The sequence below is a fragment of the Triturus cristatus genome, chromosome 1_2 (assembly GCF_964204655.1).
Source record: "Triturus cristatus chromosome 1_2, aTriCri1.1, whole genome shotgun sequence".
In the NCBI taxonomy this organism is placed as follows: Eukaryota; Metazoa; Chordata; class Amphibia; order Caudata; family Salamandridae; genus Triturus; species Triturus cristatus.
Window position 1 is genome coordinate 272,514,683 of NC_140580.1, and position 22,626 is coordinate 272,537,308.

The 22,626-nt window shown below is 44.3% G+C and overlaps 1 protein-coding gene across 7 annotated transcripts in view; it reads left to right on the forward strand.

Annotated features, from left to right (window-relative positions):
• PIK3AP1 (phosphoinositide-3-kinase adaptor protein 1) overlaps window positions 1-22,626 on the forward strand; it is a 1,621,635-nt gene that overhangs the window by 882,533 nt on the left and 716,476 nt on the right. For all 7 annotated transcript variants that reach the window (XM_085603661.1, XM_085603665.1, XM_085603660.1 and 4 more), the window contains one exon: window positions 2,311-2,506. In XM_085603661.1, the coding sequence (XP_085459787.1) occupies window positions 2,311-2,506 (196 nt within the window). The remainder of the gene's footprint in view (window positions 1-2,310; window positions 2,507-22,626) is intronic.

The window sequence follows — 22,626 nt, forward strand, 5'->3', positions numbered from 1 at the left end:
CTGTCCCCACACCAAGAAGTCTCCACCCCCTGTAGTGCGTCTGAAGCCAGGGCAGGGAAAGGCAGGGCCTTGTGCACCACAAAGACTGTCCTTTGGAGTCTTCCTACTTCAAAGGCTAAAATGGGTATAAGTACTGGTCCTCTGACAGTATATACTCTAAACACCACTGGGCTGAGGACAGTCTGACAGGAAGAAGAGCTGGATTGCTATCAGGAGATACTGCTAGGTGCTTTGCTGTGCTGGCCTGCTACTGCTGCTTCTGTACTAGGAGTGAAAGGACTGGAGTTTGCTTTCTACAGCCTGATTCCAAGGTTCTCTAAGGCCTTGTGTGTGCTTGCCTACTCCTAAGAAATCTCAAGGCTACTAAAGACCAACATCTTGCTAACAGCACCTGCAACATCTCTGCTGGGAGTCCTGATTGCCAAGTGGTGCCAAATCCAGTTCCTGAGTCATTGGAAACGTATGGTTGGTGCTGCAACCCAAGAAAAGCAACCCTGACGCCGTAAGCGATGCCCCTGCCTACACCGTTGTCATCACTTGCTAAGAGCGCAACGTTTGGCATATTTGGCCGAGAGCCCCAGTGGGGGTCCAGAGGGCACAGTGGTGCCCGTGCCTTCTCTTCTTATTCAGTTTCCACATCTGCCCCGCCTGATAGAGGGCAGCTGCAGCAATGGAGCACATTTATTTTACAGAGTCCCAGTGGGGACCCACCCAGAGGGCACAGTGAGTGCCCATGCCCCAGTTTCCTCACAGCTGAACAGCAATTAGTGGCAGCTGCAACGTTTAGGCCTGCGCCAATGCGCACATTTTTGATTTTGCTGCATTGGCAGCCCAAGCCCTGACATTATGGACATAGGGCATTTGAGCCCTCTGAGAAGGCCAGATGGCCAAGGGGACTGTGTTAGGTTGATAGGTCGCCAGGCCCTAATGTGATTTATGTGGTACGCAGGGAATGTGATTTATGCACCGTGATTTATGCCTCTAATGTGGTTTAGTTTATGAGGTTATATGCATAATGTGGTTTATGCTTGTGAGGTTATTCTCTACTGTGATGTATGCCTCTAATGTGGTTTATGGTATGAGGTTATTTGCATACTGTGGTTTATGCTTGTGAGGTTATTCTCTACTGTGCCTCTAATGTGAATTATGATTAGGAGGTTATGGTCTAATATGTTTAGGCTTATGAGGTTGGTGAATAATGTATTTTACGCTTGATGTGATACTGTGCATAATTTGATTTTTGTTGCAGGATATAATCTACTGTTTTTGCCAGTAATTACTGGTTGTGTTTTACGTTTATTATTGGTTCTACATTTACTATTTTCACTTTGTGATGGTTCTGACAGTGGCCCAATTGGCCCTGTTAGGTGCATATAATCCCCTGTAAATATTGCCTAGTGCCAGTTGGCACAATGTATATTGTGTGATTACTATTCTAATGTATTTATGATAATACAAAGGCTATTTTTAAACATAACCTTGAGTGGAGTTCCTTTTGTGGTGTGCCTTGTATGTTGCTGCTGTGTGTGTGTTGCGCAAACGCTTTACACATTGCCTCTGGGATAAGCCTGACTGCTCGTGCCAAGCTACTAAGGGGGTGAGCAGGGATTATCTTCAGCGTGTAACTCCCTTGCCCTGATTAGAGTGGTGGTTTCTGCCTGGTTTAGGCGCAAGCCCTAGCCAACCAGAAATCCCATCTCTAACGATACATATTGAGGACGTTCTCACTAATAGCAGTGTAACCTGTAATATATAGAGAAATTAATGTATGATAGGTAAAAGTACATGTATAATGGCATGAGATTTATGAATATGCTAAAACTCATTAGAACATTGGAATGTTGAAAGCTCCATACAGGCAAAGGAGTGCTCCGGGCTTCTACTGGCCGGCAAAAGCCCAGAGCTCCCCAACATTCCAATGTTTGTGGTCCACAGGTGTTCCTGTGAACAAAGGCCTCAGTGAGCCAGAGGGGATTTAAATCCCCTCTGGCTCACAGAGGCCTTTTTTTATTTGTTAGAACATTCTGCCCTCTAGTGGCAGAATGTTCTAATAGCTTTAGAGCCTGCCGTAGCTGGGCTATACTAGCTATTAAAGGCCCGCTCGTTTTTTAAAGGCCCGTCTACGTCTTGGGCCATTAACCCTGGATCGGGCCTTTAATGGCTAGTAGAGCTTGCTACGGCAGGCTAAGAGGCTATATTAAAGGTAATTTAAGTTTATGAAGCTTATACTATTAATGATCTTGTGTCACAGTAAATGGATGGCAGCTTGACTAGAATGTTTCACCAATTAAATTTTTTTGGTTTTGAAAGGAAACAATAGGTATGTTAAAGACGCATTTTAAAGAAGAGATGATGCAAGAGGAAGATGATGACGATTCTATATACGAACCTATGGCTGGTGCTTCCACTGAGTTGCTAATGAAATGTTCATTAAACCCTGGCTGTAATGAAGACCTCTACGAATCCATGGTTGGATTAACAACTGAAAATACATCCGAAGATCTTTGTACGTAGATATATTTTTTATAACGTGCATGTTGAAAGTTGAATTTGTATTTTTTAATTATTACCCCTCATGATCTAATATTGGCCATGGTAACGTTTTGCCTTAGCACATCAGGCTCGCGCTCTCTACTGGCAGACGCCAGTAGATAGATAGTTGTAGTTAGGACCACGTTTCCATAGGAAAAGCATTTGTTGGTGTGCTTATAACTTTGGCGTCGTTTGATGAATCTTTACAAAATTTTCCAAAAAGTTTCTCTTTTTCGATCAGCTCCTATCTTGAAAGTTTGGGGGTGATTGGTCAAGGAGGGGCTGAGATAAAAGGGGGTCCCAAAACATGTTTTCTCAATGCATTTTCCATAGGAAACTTTAGACAAGGCTACAGGTCAAACTGCTGAACGGAATTATGCCAAATTTGGCAGGGAAAAAGGTCGTGGTACAGAAAGCACGCTTTTGTTTAAATGGGGTAAATCCATTCAGTAGTTTTTGAGAAATATCATATTGTACAGATATCGATATTTGAGAATTCTGACATCCTATTGGTTGAGGTGTTACAAGCACAAGCTTGCGGCTCATTGGCTGGGAACTGTTAAGACTAGGAAGTGTTGGCAGCCATTTTGTGATTCAGTCCGTCAGCTCGTATCTCTCCGTAGTTCCACCTCTGCGAGGCACTACTGAAATATACCGGAGCTCTGTCTGTGTGAGATTCACGTTTCACGCTCCCTCTCCCCACATCACCACTTCGCAGCTATGCCTTTAGAAGCCAGTCCGTCGGCTCGCAGCTCTCTACCTTTGCGAGCTAGTACTCTGCTGTGCCTCTACCTCTGCAAGCTAGTACGCTGCTGTTCCTTTGGGAGCGGACGTCCCGTAGTTCTCCCTCTGAGAGACGAGGCCATGGGCCGCAACTGTCCCTCTGCGAGCCTGGGTGCGAACTGTTGATAAGTTACTCTATATGAGCATTAAAGAGCCATTTTGTGATTCAGCTCGCATCTGTCCGAGGCAACTCTGAAAACATACCGGAGCGTTGTCTGTGTGAGATACCCCTTTCACGCTGCCTCTCCCCACATCAGCAGGTAATGCACCCTCTTCCCACATCACCAGCATACCCCCAATAACCTTCTTGGGCCCGCAAGTCTCCCTCTGCAAACCACCGGTCGGATCGCAGCTCTTCGAGTGCGACTTCTCGGGCCCACAGTTGTATCTGTGAAGCCAAGACTGGAAATATACTGCGAGATACCCCTTTCACGCTCCCTCTCCCCACATCACTGTTCCTCAGCTATCTCTTTGGAAGCCGAAGGCCCGCACCTTTCTCTATTCCTGTTGGCCCGCAGCTGTTCCAGCCAGTCGACTCGCAAGTCTCTGGGAACAGTTGCAATTGAGCCAACGATCATGCAGGTCAGACACCCAACACTGCTCCGACACCCCCCAGCAGCCGCTCCTTGTCCGCCATCCCCCCCTCACCCCCACCCCCCACAAACAAATGTGACAGTCACGTTAGGGAATCTTGACCGTAAAAAATTGGCTAATGTACAATTATTAATAGGAAGATGCTTGTGACGTTGGACAAATAAGAATCTTAGTCATGTATGGATTTACATCTAAAACATTTTATTTAAACAAAAGACCAAAATAAAAGTGGTTACAGGTATGGCGTGTCATGCATCAACAATTTGGGAATCACAGCCTGCAAGACAAAAAGAAAGATAAGATGGTGCGTCATGCGTCCAGCAAAGGAGAGAGAATCACAGACTGCAAGACAAAAAGAATGATAAGGTGGTGCGTCATGCGTCCAGCAAAGGAGAGAGAGAAAGAGTGAGAGGAAGAGAGAGAGAAAGAGAGAGAGAGAGGATGACAGAGAAAGAGAGAAAGAGTGGGAGAGAGAAAGAGTGAGATACAAGAAAGAGAGAAAAAGAGAAACTGTGAGAGAGAGGAAGAGAGAGAGAGGAAGAGAGAGAAGGAAAGAATGAGCGAGAGAGGAAGAGAAAGAGAGAAAGTGTGAGAGAGAGAAAGGAAGAGATGGAGAATAAGAGAGAGATAGTGTGAGTGACAGAAAGGAAGAGATGGAGAGGGAGAGTGAGTGTTGACACTGTTGAGAAAATCTTCACAGCTCACCTTTCTGCCAATGGTGTGTCACCAAACACGTGCCGGGACATAATGCAGCCCTCAAGTTTAGTCATCTGAAACATAGTATAGAAAGAGTAATGACAGAGTACATATAACTTCACAATTTGTGAATCACAGTCTGCAAGACAAAAAGAAAGATAAGATGGTGCGTCATGCGTCCAGCAAAGAAAAGAGAGAAAGAGTGAGCGAGGAAGAGAGAGAGAAAGAAAGAGTGAGAGAGAGGAAGACAGAGAAAGAGTGAGAGAGAGAAAGAGTTAGATACAAGGAAGAGAGAAAGTGAGAGAGAGGAAGAGAGATAGAGAAAGAGTGCGATAGAGGAAGAGAGAGAAAGAAAGAATGAAAGAGAGGAAGAGACAGAAATAGAGAAAGTGTAAGAGAGAGAAAGGAAGAGATAGAGAATAAGAGAGAGAAAGAGTGTGAGTGACAGAAAGGAAGAGAGGGAGAGGGAGTGTTGACACTGTGGAGAAATTCTTCACAGCTCACCTTTCTGCCACCGGTGTGTCTCCAACCACGTGCCGGGACATAATGCAGCCCTCAAGGTTATTCATCTGAAACATAGTATAGAAAGAGTAATGGCAGAGTACATACAACTGCACACGAGTAGTTCTCTGTTTCGTCCCTGCGCACTTAGGCTGCTGCACCCCATCGACTCCCGTCGACCAGAGGTGTCTGTCCGGCCTGCGCACTCAGGCTGTTGCACAGCATCAACTCCTGCCGCCCAGAGGTGTCTGCCCGTGCCTGCGCACCCAGGCTGCTGTACCCCATCCAGTCCCACTGCCCAGAGGTGTCTGCCTGCTGCTGCACCCTATCCACTCTCAGTGCCCGGAGGTGTCTGTCCACTCTTGTGCACCCAGGCTGCTGCACACTATCCACTCCCACCGCCCAGAGGTGACTGCCCACTGCTGCGGAAACAAGCCTCTCTGCTCACCTTCCGCCACCCGCGTGTGTTTAAGAGGGTGCACCATGTGCCGAAGCAACCTTCTCAGGCGTACACGCGGTAAAGCAGAGCTCACAATTCATATTGGGTGTTGATTGTCAGGTTGGCCGCGCATCATCGCAGGCTGCAGACGCTTTGAGCTCTGGTGGCACTGAGTGGCGGGAGTTCCGTGTTGGGGGGGACGTCAATCTGTGAATCACAGACAAAAAGCAAGATAAGATTGTGCGTTATGCATCCATCAAAGGAGAGAGAGAGATAGAGACAGAAAGTGTGTGAGAGAGGAAGAGAGAGAGAGAAAGAAAGAGTGAGAGGAAGAGAGAGGGAAAAGAAAGAAAGAGTGAGAGGAAGACAGAGGGAAAAAGAAAGAAAGAGTATGAGGAAGACAGAGAAAGAGAGAAACAGTGAGAGTGAGAGGAAGAGAGAGAGAAAAAGAAAGAAAAAGAGGAAGACAGCGAGAAAGAGAGAAAGAGTGAGAGAGACGAAGAGAGAGAAACAGTGAGAAAGAGGAAGAGAGAGAGTGTGAGAAAGAGGAAGAGAGAAACAGGAAGAGAGAGAAAGAGTGAGACAGAGAGGAAGAGAAAGAGAGAAACAGTGTGAGAGAGAGGAAGAGACAGAAAAAGAGTGTGAGGGAGAGAAAGGAAGAGATGAGGAGGGAAGGTGAGTGCCCACACTGTGGACAAAATCCTCACAGCTCACCTTTACACCTCCACTGTGTCTCCAACCACGTGCCGGGACCTATTGGAGTCCTTAAGCTCCCACATCTGAAACATAGTACAGAATGAGGAATGGCAGAGTATATACGACTGCACAGGCCTAAATCGCTGTCCCGCCGCTGTGCACCCAGGCTGCTGCACCCCATCCATTCCCGTCACCCACAGGTGTCTGCCGGCTCCTGCGCACCAAGGTTTCACTGCTCACCTTTTCGCGGACAGGGCACCCTGCACATCATGCAGCCCCGCTCCGCAGGCCAACAGGTCTCACATTTGGTGCTGCGTCTTGATTTTGCAATGGCAGAGGACATACCAATGCACCCATTATCATCGCAGGTTGCACAGCCGCTCAGCACTTGCAGTGCCACTAACTCAGTGACCAGTGAGGCCAAGCATGTGGCGGTAGGCCTCCGCTGTTCGATGGCTCAGGCCTACACTGCGGTCCAGCAGGGCACACAAAATATAAGCTGTGCGGACCACCGGGATGGGGCATCATCGCAGGCTGCACATCCACTCAGCACTTACAATGCCCCTACCTCAATGGGACCGAAATTCACCGTCCCCTGGCGGTGTGCCTGTGCCGGCCGCAGTGCATCTGGTTCACCAAGTCTGAAATGGAAATGGCGTGGAGCATGTGCATCCGGTTGTTTGTATTGGTAGGGTCACATGTCCTGTGACGCCTGTGCTTGATGGGTGTGGTGTGGTGTGGGTGTAAACCAGCCATCAGAGAGTGGCTGTGGCATACTGACAACTAGACCTGTGAGCAGCAGATCACTACAATGAAAAGCTGGGTCATGTAGCATTGTTGTCCCTCCCTGTATGTGTAAACGGATTGGGCTGGCCTGGCATATGCCAGTCCTGCGTGAGGCTGTGAACAATGACTCTGGAGCTCTGGGCGTGGTTCCGTCCTGGGCTGTATGAGCAATCAATTGATGCGGGTGTCCCTGTTGTAGTGCTGCCGCCACCCGGGCCACAAGCGCCAATGTGTCACCCTGTACTCTTGGTATTGTGTGCATTATTATTGGTGGGTGACTTGCGTTCTTCACACATGTTTGGTTGCCACAGCTCGCTGCATCCAGCTATTGTGTGGCTGAGGGGCCATGCCGTTTTTGGAAGGTCCGCTGCCCTGTTGTGCGCTGCCTCAGTGGTAATACGGGGGGGTGGTCTGGGGGGAGGTCCTGAGGGTGGTGGCAGTTGGTTTTGTGGCCTTCTTGGGTGTTGGAGGTGCATGAACTGTAGTGAGGGCTGCAATTTATATACATACATTGCTAAGTTAGCATAACCGCGTTAGATGTTAGAAAGCCATCTTGCCACTTTTGCTGCTTTTGCACACGACACTGCAGTTACATGTTATTATTTGAGAAATGCTTGCTCGCCTTTTCTTCACATGAGAACTGTCTGTTGTTCACATCCCTAGCTGTGAGCTGCGACCTTGGTCTGAACATTGTGTAAAGAAACAGTCTGGGTCGCTAGACGGTGCATGTTTTTGGGTTCAGGTTGATCGGCCCACTATTTAGCCATAACACGCACACAGCTGCAAACACCTGAGAGTCGAGCGCTTTTAATATTGCAGGCTGCTTGCTTGATTCATGCATTCGGAAGAAGAGCTTTCCCAGGAGCAGAGTACACCTGATCCTGTGATGTGATTCCACTAAGCTGATCTTTACGGTATGGGGTTCCCCATTCAAGCCTAGAGACCTTCTTTTAGTCTAATAATATTAGTTTACTAGCGAAAGGAAGGTGGGTGTATTCCACTGTCATTTTATTATGATTTCTCCTTTCATTTTCTATGGTATTGTAACTATGCTGATGGTTTTGATTTTAATCATTTGTCTGCTTATGTTAGCCAAAGTACTGCATCTTAGGACACGAGGTTTATAAATAAACTCTTTAAACTTTACCATGTCTCTGTTTACTCTTGTTGTGGACTGATATGAGAATAATAACGAACAGGTATTTCTGATTTCCACCATTCCTGAGAATACACTAAGTCGCTTGTTCTGGGTTGTCTATACATTGGGACCGTCGAGATAAATACGGATAACGAATGGGACACTGATGCTGGTCGGATAGGGGTTCTGGGTTCTGAAGTGAGTTTTTGGTACACCGCAATTCACTGAGGTCCTTGTTTCCTGCGCATAGTTCTGTGCATGAGCAGAATCCCTGCAACAGAGCAGTAGCTCTATGGCATGTTTTGGTCTTCAGATGTGATTCTGGGCTGGGCTCTCTTTCACACTGTAGGTAGTCGTCCTACTTTACACCAGAAAAAAGCAGATGTTACATTCCTACTGCTAACGCAGCTTATCACCTGTTTTTGGAACGCACCACAGATTTGGCTGCTCGTTGAAATATCGGGAAGTGGTGTTTTCGTGTTATTTTTTTACAAGAACGCCTACTCTGCATATTATTTGCGTTAGTTGTTGGTCTCATTTGTGGCAATTTTTTGGGGCGGGAGCTATTGCTGGAAAAGTGGCGATATCGGCTGTTTTAACCATGTTGAGAATGGAATGATAATTTAAAATCACTGAAAAAACTATAGGTTTAATGAACATTATAATTAGAAATTAGCATTTAAAGAACCTTTGAAATTCACTGAAAAAACCATAGGTGTCAGGGACGTTATAGTTAGTTGGTCATTTCACCTAATATAATCTTTGATTTATTGACACACATAGCTAGTCATGTAAAGAATCTATAACACTGCTGTGTACTCACCTATACAGTTCTACATTCACTATCTAACCCATTCATACAGATACTAACATATACTTACTCTCTTATACAATCACTGACACAAGCACACACTCATATATACAGCCACTCTCACAATTACTCACTATCACATAGTCATTTATATACTCCAACACTCACATATACTGCCTTTCATATATGTACTTACTCACACATATACCAGTGAGATATACATTCACTCATCAACACACTGAAACAGCTATTTCCACATGCACTATTGAACCCATACACCCAGTAAATTAGCCACTCACACATGTTAGCAGAAAGTCACACACCGTCCACCCACCTACACACACAAACACTGAGCCACTCATACAAATACTTATGCTACCAATAAGTAACCCATATAGACAGACATGTACCTAATCATTAACCCATGCAGCAGCTTATACGACAACTGAGAGACTGATACAGACATTCACACAGTTTAGTCACTAACCAATGCATTCAGTAAGAGACATTTAATCACTAACTTATACAGTCAGTCACACACCTAATAAATCCTCCACCCAGACACTTATACACCAACTCATTCTTCAATACACCTTGGCATTAACATATATAAAAAATATTTAAACTTTACAAAAACACACATTCACTGGATGATGTTATCAGTGATGTCATCAGTGATGTCATTTGAGATGCCATTAGAGATGTCATGAGTGATGTCACTGACCATGTCATGAGTGATGTAATATGTGACTTCATCAGCAGTGCATTGCGGGGGCGCAAGTTATAGTTAGCTCTACTAACTATAGCGTTCGAATTTCTCTGTTTTTATACGAGTGAAATGACCAACTAACTATAACGTCCCTGAAACCTATGGTTTTTTCAGTGAATATATATATATATATATATATATATATATATATATATATATATATATATATTACCTACTGGCGGTCGCCAGTAGGTAGTTATAGTTAGGACCCCTTTTCCATAGGAAAACCTCAACATTCTATTTTGAATAACTTTGGCGCCGGTCGATGAATCCTCGCGAATTTCTCAAAATAGGTGGGGCGCTACGCTCCGCTCCTACCCTGAAAGTCTCGGGGGGATTCGTCAAGCGGGGGCTGAAATAAAAGGGGGGTCCCAAAACGCGTTTTTCCCATGCATTTTTCCATAGGACCTTTAGAACGAGCTACAGCCCGAACGGCTGAACAGAATTACTAGAAATTTGGCAGAGAGGTAGTCCCTAGGTCAAGGAAGTGCCTTTTGTAGGTTTGGTGTAAATCTGTTCAGTAGATTCTGAGAAAATAGCCTTTAAATCAATATATATATCTGAGCCCGCTTACGGTACGCTTACCGTACGCTTACCGTAAGCGTACGGTGGCGTGCGCGAGCGCGATTCTGATTGGCTCTTAGATCTTAGTAAACATTCGAATCGGCCGAAACCAGGAAGCGGCGGCCGCCATTTTGTCTCTCGCACTGAGTGTTGTTTATCAAACAAGATGGCCAAAAACATGTTACGGGGCTGTTTTGACAACTCCCTCCCACATAGTCATGTTGAGGGAGTCCCCAAACATCCCCCAAGAGCAAAAACGGTTTTATTTTTTTTTCGGCAATTTCGCCGAGTACGCTTACCGTACGCTTACCGTAAGCGTACGGTAAAAAAAAAAAAAAAAAAAAAACACTATCCACACTTACCCCACCCCCTGTGCTTTTGGTGGCCGTAGGCCACCAAATGTACAGGGCTTATTAATAGGTAAAAAAAACTAAATTTTGGCAACATGAAATTATAAAATCGAAATAAAAAAAACACTATCCACATTGACCCCACCCCCTGTGCTTTTGGTGGCCGTAGGCCACCAAATGTACAGGGCTTATTAATAGGTAAAAAAAACTACATTTTGGCAACATGAAATTATAAAATCGAAATAAAAAAAACACTATCCACATTGACCCCACCCCCTGTGCTTTTGGTGGCCGAAGGCCACCAAATGTACAGGGCTTATTAAAGTTGATAAAAACCGTGCACGGAACGAACTGCGTTAAGTGGGCGCGCACGCCTCGAATGGCGTAAAGTAACTTAGCATTTAAAAAACCGTACAAATTCACTGAAAAAACCATAGGTTTCACACACGTTATAGTTAGGAATTAGCATTTAAAAAACCTTGCAAATTCACTGAAAAAACCATAGGTTTCACACATGTTATAGTTAGCGGAAATTTTACTGATAAAAAACCAGTGAAATTGCCCCGTTATAGTTAGTGCTGGCAACTATAACTCACGCGACCGCAATCTTCTGCTGATGACATATGTGTCTTTATGAAAAAAAAATATTTGTAATATATGTATAGCTAAAAATGTATGGAAGAAGACATGGGCAAATAAGTGTCTAAATACAGTATTAGCATCAGCAGAGGATTGCGGTCGCGTGAGTTATAGTTGCCAGCACTAATTATAACGGGGCAATTTCACTGGTTTTTTATCAGTAAAATTTCCGCTAACTATAACATGTGTGAAACCTATGGTTTTTTCAGTGAATTTGCATATATATATAGATAGATAGATAGATAGATAGATAGATATATTCACTGAAAAAAACATAGGTTTCAGAGACGTTATAGTTAGAAATTAGCATTTAAAAAACCTTAGAAATTCACGGAAAAAAACATAGGTTTCAGGGGTGTTATAGTTAGCTGGCCATTTCACTCTTACAAATCCATAGAAGTTACTCTGTTATAGTTAGTTCTGCTAACTATAACTTGCGCGTCCGCAATGCACTGCTGATGTCACGTATTGCATCATTCATGACATGGTCAGTGACATCACTGATGACATCTCAAATGACATCACTGATGACATCACTGATGACATCATCCAGTGAATGTGGTTTAGTTTGCAATTTAAATATGTATTATATATATATACCTATCTGTATTGAAGATTGAGTGGATATATAACTGTCTGGATGGAGAATTTAGTAGCTGCCTGACTGTCTATTTAAGTGAGTAATTAAAAGTGTCTCACTTAATACATGGATTAGTAACTAAACTATGTGAATGTGTGCATCTTTGTCTCTGTTGTTGTATAACATGCTGCATCAGTTGGTCACTAACTACATGAGTGTGTATGTTAGTTATTGATTACTTGGGTGAGTATTTGTATGGGACACTGAGTTTGTGTGTGGTTGGATGGGGTGTGTGTAACTCTGCATAGATGTGTGAATGGTTGATTGACTAGGTGTATAGGTTTAAGAGTGCATGTGGAAACAGTTGTTTGGGTGACTGAGTATTTATTTGTGTGTTGGTGGGGCGAATATATGTTTTAGTTGTACATCTTCAACAAAGTAAAAAAATAAAAGACATTGTATGTGAGAGTTGGTGTATATAAATAAGTATGTGTAAGAGTCAGTGGTTGTGAGAGTGCCTATATGAATGAGTGTATAATTGTAATGGTGATTTCTTAACATATTAACTATGAGTTACTATGTGTTTGAATAAATGAGGTGTTGTTGGATAATTGTGTAAGTGAGTAAATGTAAGTGTGATTAATTTTTTTCATGAGTGAGTAGGATGACTGCATAACCGAGCTCTAGAGGCCGAGAACCAGGTCAGCAGAGCTGCTGTAGAGCCAGAGAAACCAGGTCAGCAGAGCTGCTTTAGAGCCAGAGAACCAGGTCAGCAGAGCTGCTTTAGAGCCAGAGAACCAGGTCAGCAGAGCTACTCTGGAGCCTAAGAACCAGGTCAGCAGAGCTGCTCTAGAGCCAGAGAACCAGGTCAGTAGAGCTGCTTTAGAGCGAGAGAACCAGGTCAGCAGATCTGCTTTAGAGGGAGAGAACCAGGTCAGCAGAGCTGCTTTAGAGCCAAGGGACCAGGTCAGCAGAGCTGCTTCAGAGCCAGAGAACCAGGTCAGCAGAGCTGCTCTAGAGCCAGAGAAACCAGGTCAGTAGAGCTGCTTTAGAGGGAGAGAACCAGGTCAGCAGAGCTGCTCTAGAGGGAGAGAACCTGGTCAGCAGAGCTGCTCTAGAGCCAGAGAACCAGGTCAGCAGAACTGCTTTAGAGCCATAGAACCGGGTCAGCAGAGCTGCTTTAGAGCCAGAGAACCAGGTCAGCAGAGCTGTTGTAGAGCCAGAGAACCAGATCAGCAGAGCTGCTCTATAGCCTAAGAACTAGGTCAGCGGAGCTGCTCTGTAGCCAGAGAAACTAGGTCAGCAGAGCTGCTTTAGAGCAGAGAACCAGGTCAGCAGAGCTGCTCTAGAGCCAGAGAACCAGGTTCAGCAGAGCTGCTTTAGAGCCATAGAACCAAGTCAGCAGAGCTGCTCTAGAGGCAGAGAACCAGGTCAGCAGAGCTGCTTTAGAGCCAGAGAACCAGGTCAGCAGAGACGCTTTAGAGGGAGAGAACCAGGTCAGCAGAGCTGCTTTAGAGCCAGAGAACCAGGTCAGCAGAGCTGCTATAGAGCCAGAGAACCAGGTCAGCAGAGCTGCTCTACAGCCAGAGAACCAGGTCAGCAGAGCTGATTTAGAGGGAGAGAACTAGGTCAGCAGAGCTGCTTTAGAGCCTGAGAACCAGGTCAACAGAGCTGCTCTAGAGCCAGAGAACCAGGTCAGCAGAGCTGCTTTATTGCCATAGAACCAGGTCAGCAGAGCTGCTTTAGAGCCAGAGAACCAGGTCAGCAGAGCTACTCTAGAGCCTAAGAACCAGGTCAGCAGAGCTGCTCTAGAGCCAGAGAACCAGGTCAGTAGAGCTGCTTTAGAGCGAGAGAACCAGGTCAGCAGAGCTGCTTTATAGGGAGAGAACCAGGTCAGCAGAGCTGCTTTAGAGCCAAGGGACCAGGTCAGCAGAGCTGCTCTAGAGACAGAGAACCAGGTCAGCAGAGCTGCTTTAGAGCCAGAGAACCAGGTCAGCGGATCTGCTCTAGAGCCTAAGAACTAGGTCAGCAGAGCTGCTCTAGAGCCAGAGAACCAGGTCAGCAGAGCTGCTGTAGAGCCAGAGAAACCAGGTCAGCAGAGCTGCTTTAGAGGGAGAGAACCAGGTCGGCAGAGCTGTTAGGGCCAGAGAACCAGGCCAGCAGAGCTGCTTTAGAGCCAGATAACCAGGTCAGCAGAGCTGCTTTAGAGCCAGAGAACCAGGTCAGCAGAGCTGCTCTAGAGCCAGAGAAACCAGGTCAGCAGAGCTGCTCTAGAGGGAGAGAACCAGGTCAGCAGAGCTGCTCTAGAGCCAGAGATCCATGCCAGCAGAACTGCTTTAGAGCCATAGAACCGGGTCAGCAGAGCTGCTTTAGAGCCAGAGAACCAGGTCAGCAGAGCTGTTGTAGAGCCAGAGAACCAGATCAGCAGAGCTGCTCTGTAGCCAGAGAAACTAGCTCAGCAGAGCTGCTTTAGAGCCAGAGAACCAGGTCAGCAGAGCTGCTCTAGCTGACACTGACTGACTGACACTGACTGATTGACACTGACTGACACTGATTGACTGACAATGACTGACACTGACTGACACTGACTGACTGACACTGTTTGACTGACACTGACTGACTGACACTGACTGACTACTCTCTACTACTCACTCTCTACTACTACTCTCTACTACTCACTCTCTACTACTCCTCTCTACTACTCACTCTCTATTACTCTACTTCTCTCTACTACTCATTCTCTACTACTCACTCTCTACTACTCTCTACTACTCACTCTCTACTACTCTCTACTACTCACTCTACTACTCTCGACTACTCACTCTCTACTACTCTCTACTATTCACTATCTACTACTATCTACTACTCTCTGTCTACTACTCTCTCTCTACTTCTCTCTACTACTCTCTACTACTCACTCTCTACTACTCACTCTCTACTACTCACTCTACTACTCTCTACCTCTCGCTCTCTACTACTCACTCTCTACTACTCTCTACTACTCACTCTCTACTACTATCTACTACTCTCTCTCTCTACTACTCACACTCTACTACTCTCTACTATTCACTCTCTACTACTCACTCTCTACTACTCGCTACTACTCTCTACTACTCATTCTCTACTACTCACTCTACTACTCTCTACTACTCTCTCTACTACTCTCTACTACTCTCTACTACTCACTCTACTACTCACTCTCTACTACTCACTCTACTACTCTCTACCCCTCACTCTCTACTACTCTCTCTCTACTACTCTCTACTACTCACTCTACTATATACTGGTATCCAAAGTGCATGTTTCAGTCTGCATGTCAGAATTTTTAATGAAATAGAAGAGGATTTGAGAAGTCAAAATGTGCCCTAATTTTTCTTTCTGCAGCACTAATCATAATTTCTATTGCAAAATGAACCCCCTCATTTTGTTCCTTTGCAAATGAAATGTTTTAAGTGTTACCACTTTATTCCAATCAAGATGGCTTCAGGTGTGCCATACTTTTGTCATAAGTAAGATTGTTAGCACTCTAGTTGTTCTTTAGAACACTCTGGGACATTCTGTCATTGGGCTATACTTGGGCTACATCTGGGTGATATTTGTGCTACATTTGGGCTCTTTTGTCTCTGGTTGCCATCTTGGGAGACTTATTTGTTATGAAGTTTCCTAATTTCCTCATTTACTACAGTCTCCTCAGTAGGAATAGTGTCAGATTTTTACTTTGATTCCATCAAGAAGGCATTCAGATGTGTCACACATTTGCCATAAATTCAGAATGTTAGCACTCTAGTTGCTCATTAAATCACTGTAGTAAAGCTACTGCTCACCAGGGAAGTCTGCTGCTGGTATTGAAAGTGCATGTTTCAGTCTGCATGTCAGAATTTTTTAATGAAATAGAAGACGATTTGAGAAGTCACTCAAAATGTGCCCTAATTTTTCTTTCTGCAGCATTAATCATACTTTCTATGGCAAAATGAACCCCCTCATGTTGTTCCTTTTTAAATTAAATGTTTTAAGAGTTACCACTTCATTCCAATCAAGATGGCTTCAGGTGTGCCATACGTTGGTCATAAGTAGGACTGTTAGCGCTCTAGTTGTTCTTTAGAACACTCTGGGAAGCTGCAGTAGAACACAAATGAATCAACTGACAGTCTCTGCCCTTGTTGGATGTACATGTTTTACTGAGAATGTCAGACTTCATTCACATATGACTGAGAAAGATAATGTGAATTTACAGAAAATATGCTCTCAGTTTAGCTTATAGATCACCTTCCAAACCTCTGTGGGAAAAGCATGAGAAAATAGTTTTCTCTCAAACATGATTCATGATATCCCAGCAGAAGGCTTTTTCACATGGTAAAATCACCTTAGAACACACCACAATTCCTAAAATCAGTATGGTACCATCAACAAATGATTTATAATGTAACTGAAGTCTTAAAACCTTTTATTAACTGCAATGCTTTTTAATGAGGTGCTATCATGTATATTGGTCCCAAGATGGCTACCAACACTTCTTGGATAAAGTGTTGACAGCCAATCAGATCTCACGATGAGATGTGTGGTAGACTCCACCCAGATATATCTATGATTTTACTTTTGATTTTCCCAGGAACTACTGAACGGATTTACGCCATTTAACGAAAAGGCAGGAGGGTGAACCAAGGGCTACCGTTTTGCCAAATTTGGTGTAATTCCGTTCAGCAGTTCGGTCTGTAGCTGCGATTAAAGGTTCCTATGGAAAATTGCATGGGGAAACCATGTTTTGGGACCCCCCCTTTTTTCTCTGCCCCTTTCTTGATGAATCACCCCGAGATTTTCAGGATAGGAGCGGACCAGAGCGCCCCACCAGTTTTGAAAATATCGCGAAGATTCATCAACCGGTGCCAAAGTTATTCCAAATAGAAAGTTGCGGATTTCCTATGGATAATAGGTCCTAACTATACCTAGGTTATATATATATATATATATACAGCAAGGACTGGGCTGCTTCCGTGGTTTGCAATAAAAGGTTTTGTAAATCATCCTCCGTGGAGTGGCGTCTTCATGTTCTGGGGCACCTGGAGGAATGTTGTACGCGGCAGGCTCCAAGCCGCGGAAGATGCACCACCTGAAAATGACAGGACTGCGAGGCCGTGAATCTTCATTGCCTGCCAGCACGAGGGATGCGTAATTTGAACCAGGAAAGCAACCCAGCAGCCCACCGGAGGGCTGTGCAAAACGATAAAGAATTTGGGGTTAAAAACATTTTGGCAAGAAAACGGACCCTACTGGAAGGTTTAATTTTGACTTCATTACCCAGCATGCAACTTACTGGAAAGTGACTGCGCTATGGGATAAAAAGATGTGAAGTACTCACCGGATCTTGCCAAGTTCCCCCTCCCCCTATGATTAAGGTGTTTGTTACACTGAAACGCGTAAGGGACAGCAAGGACTGGGCTGCTTTCCGTGGTTTGCAATAAAAGGTTTTGTAAATCATCCTCCGTGGAGTGGCGTCTTCATGTTCTGGGGCACCTGGAGGAATGTTGTACGCGGCAGGCTCCAAGCCGCGGAAGATGTACCACCTGAAAATGACAGGACTGCGAGGCCGTGAATCTTCATTGCCTGCCAGCACGAGGGATGCGTAATTTGAACCAGGAAAGCAACCCAGCAGCCCACCGGAGGGCTGTGCAAAACGATAAAGAATTTGGGGTTAAAAACATTTTGGCAAGAAAACGGACCCTACTGGAAGGTTTAATTTTGACTTCATTACCCAGCATGCAACTTACTGGAAAGTGACTGCGCTATGGGATAAAAAGATGTGAAGTACTCACCGGATCTTGCCAAGTTCCCCCTCCCCCTATAATTAAGGTGTTTGTTACACTGAAACGCGTAAGGGACAGCAAGGACTGGGCTGCTTTCCGTGGTTTGCAATAAAAGGTTTTGTAAATCATCCTCCGTGGAGTGGCGTCTTCATGTTCTTGGGCACCTGGAGGAATGTTGTACGCGGCAGGCTCCAAGCCGCGGAAGATGCACCACCTGAAAATGACAGGACTGCGAGGCCGTGAATCTTCATTGCCTGCCAGCACGAGGGATGCGTAATTTGAACCAGGAAAGCAACCCAGCAGCCCACCGGAGGGCTGTGCAAAACGATAAAGAATTTGGGGTTAAAAACATTTTGGCAAGAAAACGAACCCTACTGGAAGGTTTAATTTTGACTTCATTACCCAGCATGCAACTTACTGGAAAGTGACTGCGCTATGGGATAAAAAGATGTGAAGTACTCACCGGATCTTGCCAAGTTCCCCCTCCCCCTATGATTAAGGTGTTTGTTACACTGAAACGCGTAAGGGACAGCAAGGACTGGGCTGCTTTCCGTGGTTTGCAATAAAAGGTTTTGTAAATCATCCTCCGTGGAGTGGCGTCTTCATGTTCTGGGGCACCTGGAGGAATGTTGTACGCGGCAGGCTCCAAGCCGCGGAAGATGCACCACCTGAAAATGACAGGACTGCGAGGCCGTGAATCTTCATTGCCTGCCAGCACGAGGGATGCGTAATTTGAACCAGGAAAGCAACCCAGCAGCCCACCGGAGGGCTGTGCAAAACGATAAAGAATTTGGGGTTAAAAACATTTTGGCAAGAAAACGGACCCTACTGGAAGGTTTAATTTTGACTTCATTACCCAGCATGCAACTTACTGGAAAGTGACTGCGCTATGGGATAAAAAGATGTGAAGTACTCACCGGATCTTGCCAAGTTCCCCCTCCCCCTATGATTAAGGTGTTTGTTACACTGAAACGCGTAAGGGACAGCAAGGACTGGGCTGCTTTCCGTGGTTTGCAATAAAAGGTTTTGTAAATCATCCTCCGTGGAGTGGCGTCTTCATGTTCTGGGGCACCTGGAGGAATGTTGTACGCGGCAGGCTCCAAGCCGCGGAAGATGCACCACCTGAAAATGACAGGACTGCGAGGCCGTGAATCTTCATTGCCTGCCAGCACGAGGGATGCGTAATTTGAACCAGGAAAGCAACCCAGCAGCCCACCGGAGGGCTGTGCAAAACGATAAAGAATTTGGGGTTAAAAACATTTTGGCAAGAAAACGGACCCTACTGGAAGGTTTAATTTTAACTTCATTACCCAGCATGCAACTTACTGGAAAGTGACTGCGCTATGGGATAAAAAGATGTGAAGTACTCACCGGATCTTGCCAAGTTCCCCCTCCCCCTATGATTAAGGTGTTTGTTACACTGAAACGCGTAAGGGACAGCAAGGACTGGGCTGCTTTCCGTGGTTTGCAATAAAAGGTTTTGTAAATCATCCTCCGTGGAGTGGCGTCTTCATGTTCTGGGGCACCTGGAGGAATATATATATATATATATATATATATATATATATATACATATATACATATTATCTACTGGCGGTCGCCAGTAGATAGTTATAGTTAGGACCGTGTTTCCATAGGAAATCTCAAAATTCTATTTTGAATAACTTTGGCGCCGATTGACGAATCTTCGCGAAATTTTCAAAACTAATGGGGCGCTCCGCTCCGCTCCTACCCTGAAAGTCTCAGGGTGATTCGTCAAGCGGGGGCCGAGAAAAAGGGGGGGTCCCAAACCGCGTTTTCCCCATGGATTTTTCCATAGGGACTTTAGTCGCAGCTACAGCCCGAACGGCTGAACAGAATTACGTGAAATTTGGCAGAGAGGTAGCCATAAGGTCCATGAAGTGCCTTTTGCAGGTTTGGTGTAAATCTGTTCAGTATTTTCTGAGAAAATAGCATTTAAATCAATATCTATATCTATACGCGCGCAGCGTGCGCGCTGGGTGCGCGCACCTTGCCGTGCGCGAGCGCAATTCTGATTGGTTGGTAGATCTTAGTAAACATTCGAATCGGTCGAAACCAGGAACTGTCGGCCGCCATTTTGTCTCTCGCACTCTGAGGGGGTGAAAAACTAATGTGGAGAACGTGAAAAGGGGGCAGCGTGGACACTTCCCGACCCCCTAGCCGTGGTCAGGGGGTCCCAGAAGGACCCCCAAGGGCAAAAAAAAAAAAAAAAAATTTTTTTGAAAAATCGCCGAGTGCGCGCACCCAGTGCGCACCATCCAAACTGAAAAAAATCTGCGAAGTTCGTGCAGCGTGCGTGCACTCCGCGATTTTGTGGGAAAAAAAAAAGCACGGCAAGAACTGCGTAAAGTGGGCGCGCGGTGCGCAAAGCGCACCGCGTGCCCACTGCGCGCACGGCCTGAACTGCGTAAAGTGGGCTTCGCGTACCGCGTTCCCACTGTGCGCGCACGGCGCGCGAAGCGCACCGTGCGCGCACAGCCTGAACTGCGCAAAGTGGGCACGCGGTGCGCGAAGCGCACCATGCGCGCGCCGTGAAAAAGTTTTGTTTAAAAAAATATATTGATAAATACATAACTTAGCATTTTAAAAAACGTACAAATTCACTGAAAAAAACATAGGTTTCACACACGTTATAGTTAGGAATTAGCATTTAAAAAACCTTGCAAATTCACTTAAAAAACCATAGGTTTCACACATGTTATAGTTAGCTGGGCATTTCCTTCGAAAAAAAACAATGAAATTCTCCCGTTATAGTTAGTGCAGGCAACTATAACTCACGCGACCGCAATCCGCTGCTGATGACGTCAGATATTACATCACTGATGACATATGTGTCTTTCTGAAAAAAAAAAATTGTAATATATGTATAGCTAAAAATGAATGGAAGAACACATGGGTAAATAAGTGTCTAAATACAGTGATGTAATATCTGACGTCATCAGCAGCGGATTGCGGTCGCGTGAGTTATAGTTGCCTGCACTAACTATAACGGGGGAATTTCATTGTTTTTTTTCGAAGGAAATGCCCATTTAACTATAACATGTGTGAAACCTATGGTTTTTTCAGTGAATATATATATATATATATATATATATATATATCACACACCTTCCTGTACCTCCGAACGGCGAACAAGAAATGCAACGTCCCACACGAGAGCTTGTCAATCACAGGTGATTTATTTTCTTATACCATCGCCTACTGTTCCTCACGACGCGTTTCGGGCATCCTGTGCCCTTGATCACATAGTGAAATGGCGGTACAATTCAGATATATATACACTCTTTCTTTTTTTCTTTCTTAGTGTTTTTTTACGTTTGCACCATGTGATAATAGAAAGTGACAACATACTATACATATAGGCTTTTTTTTCTTTCTCTTTTCTCTTTTCTGGTTATTTTTAACTTTTCACGCGTTTTCAAATCATTGGTGTAAATACCAATGCGTTATCTTATTACATGACAATATTTAGCATCACAAATAAACAATGTTTCCCCACGAAACTTATTAAACAACAGAGATAAATTAATATACAATGAATAATTTAAATAACTTTGAATGTGCAAAGTATGCATGTGCAATATTGCGCTGTAAACAACTAATAATGATGTAATTGTATTTTGATAATTGCCATGATATGTTTGAATACAAATATATATGCAATTTATGAACATATTTTATAATGTATAAAATAATGTCATATTATATATGGTGCAAAATACGCAAGTGCAAACTGAGCTTTCATTAGTGCAAATTTATTTAGGATGTGCAAATCACCACCTGAATGTGGATCTGCTTGTGCAAAATAATGCTGTTGTAAGTGAAGCTAACTGTCGATATTAAAAACATGAGTTAAATACTAAGAAATGTCCTGAGATGTTTCTAAAAGCCTAAATGTATATAAAAAGATTTGTTGTTCCTAGTGAATTAAAGTGTCAAGTGCAAATGTAGTTAAACCAAAGAAAAGGCTCTATAGTCAATAAGAATTATTGATTGGGAACAAAATCAATATCCAACAAATATTGTTCAGAAACAGACGGCACAGATTTAGAATGAGGAAAAACGAGTAATGACAGCCAGTGTAAATATAAAAATAAGTATAAAAGAACCTGATAATGTAATAATCATATTTTCAATTGCAGCTACATAAAATGTTATGAGGTACAACAGGATTTGCTAGGGTCCAATGATATCATGCATAGTTTAAAACTGAGCCCAGTTAAAAAACTATAAAAAGGTATGCATATCCTCTGTATTATTAAGACCGTTTGGAAATTTACTATCCAGTTCTAAAATATATTTTGTTTCTCGCTGCCTAAGTATTTTTTCTCGATTCCCTCCTCTACGTGAAGCTAACACTGAGTCAATTACAAAATAAGAAAGGCAATTAATGTCTTTGTTGTGTACCTCTTTGAAGTGACGAGCGACCGGATATGCCGGATCGCTGTTGATGATAGCACGAAGATGTTGTAGGATTCTCACATGCACCTGGAGCTTGGTACTTCCCACATACCGAAGCCCACAGGTGCATGTGAGTACATAAATCGCGAAATCCGTACGGCAGTTGTAATTGCCGTTGATTTGTGCCTCATTTTCTCTAAATGGAGAGTGGTATTTGGTAGTGTTTACACCAAATTTACATGCACGACAGCTTGTGCATCTAAAAAAACCTTTTCTGGGTTTTAGCCATGATGTGGACTGTGCAAGTTCGGGACAGTTTTTAGAAAGTCTGCCTGCTGTTGACTGATTTTTTCTAAAGGTGATGGTTGGTTTATCTGGCAGTGTGTTTTTGAGGACATTATCGGTAAGAACAATAGGCCAATTTTTATTTATAATGGCTCTAATTTTTCTTTCCTGACTACTGAATGTCGTAATGAGTCTTGGTGATTCTTCCGATGAACTGTTCTGTCCTTCATTATCTGGGGC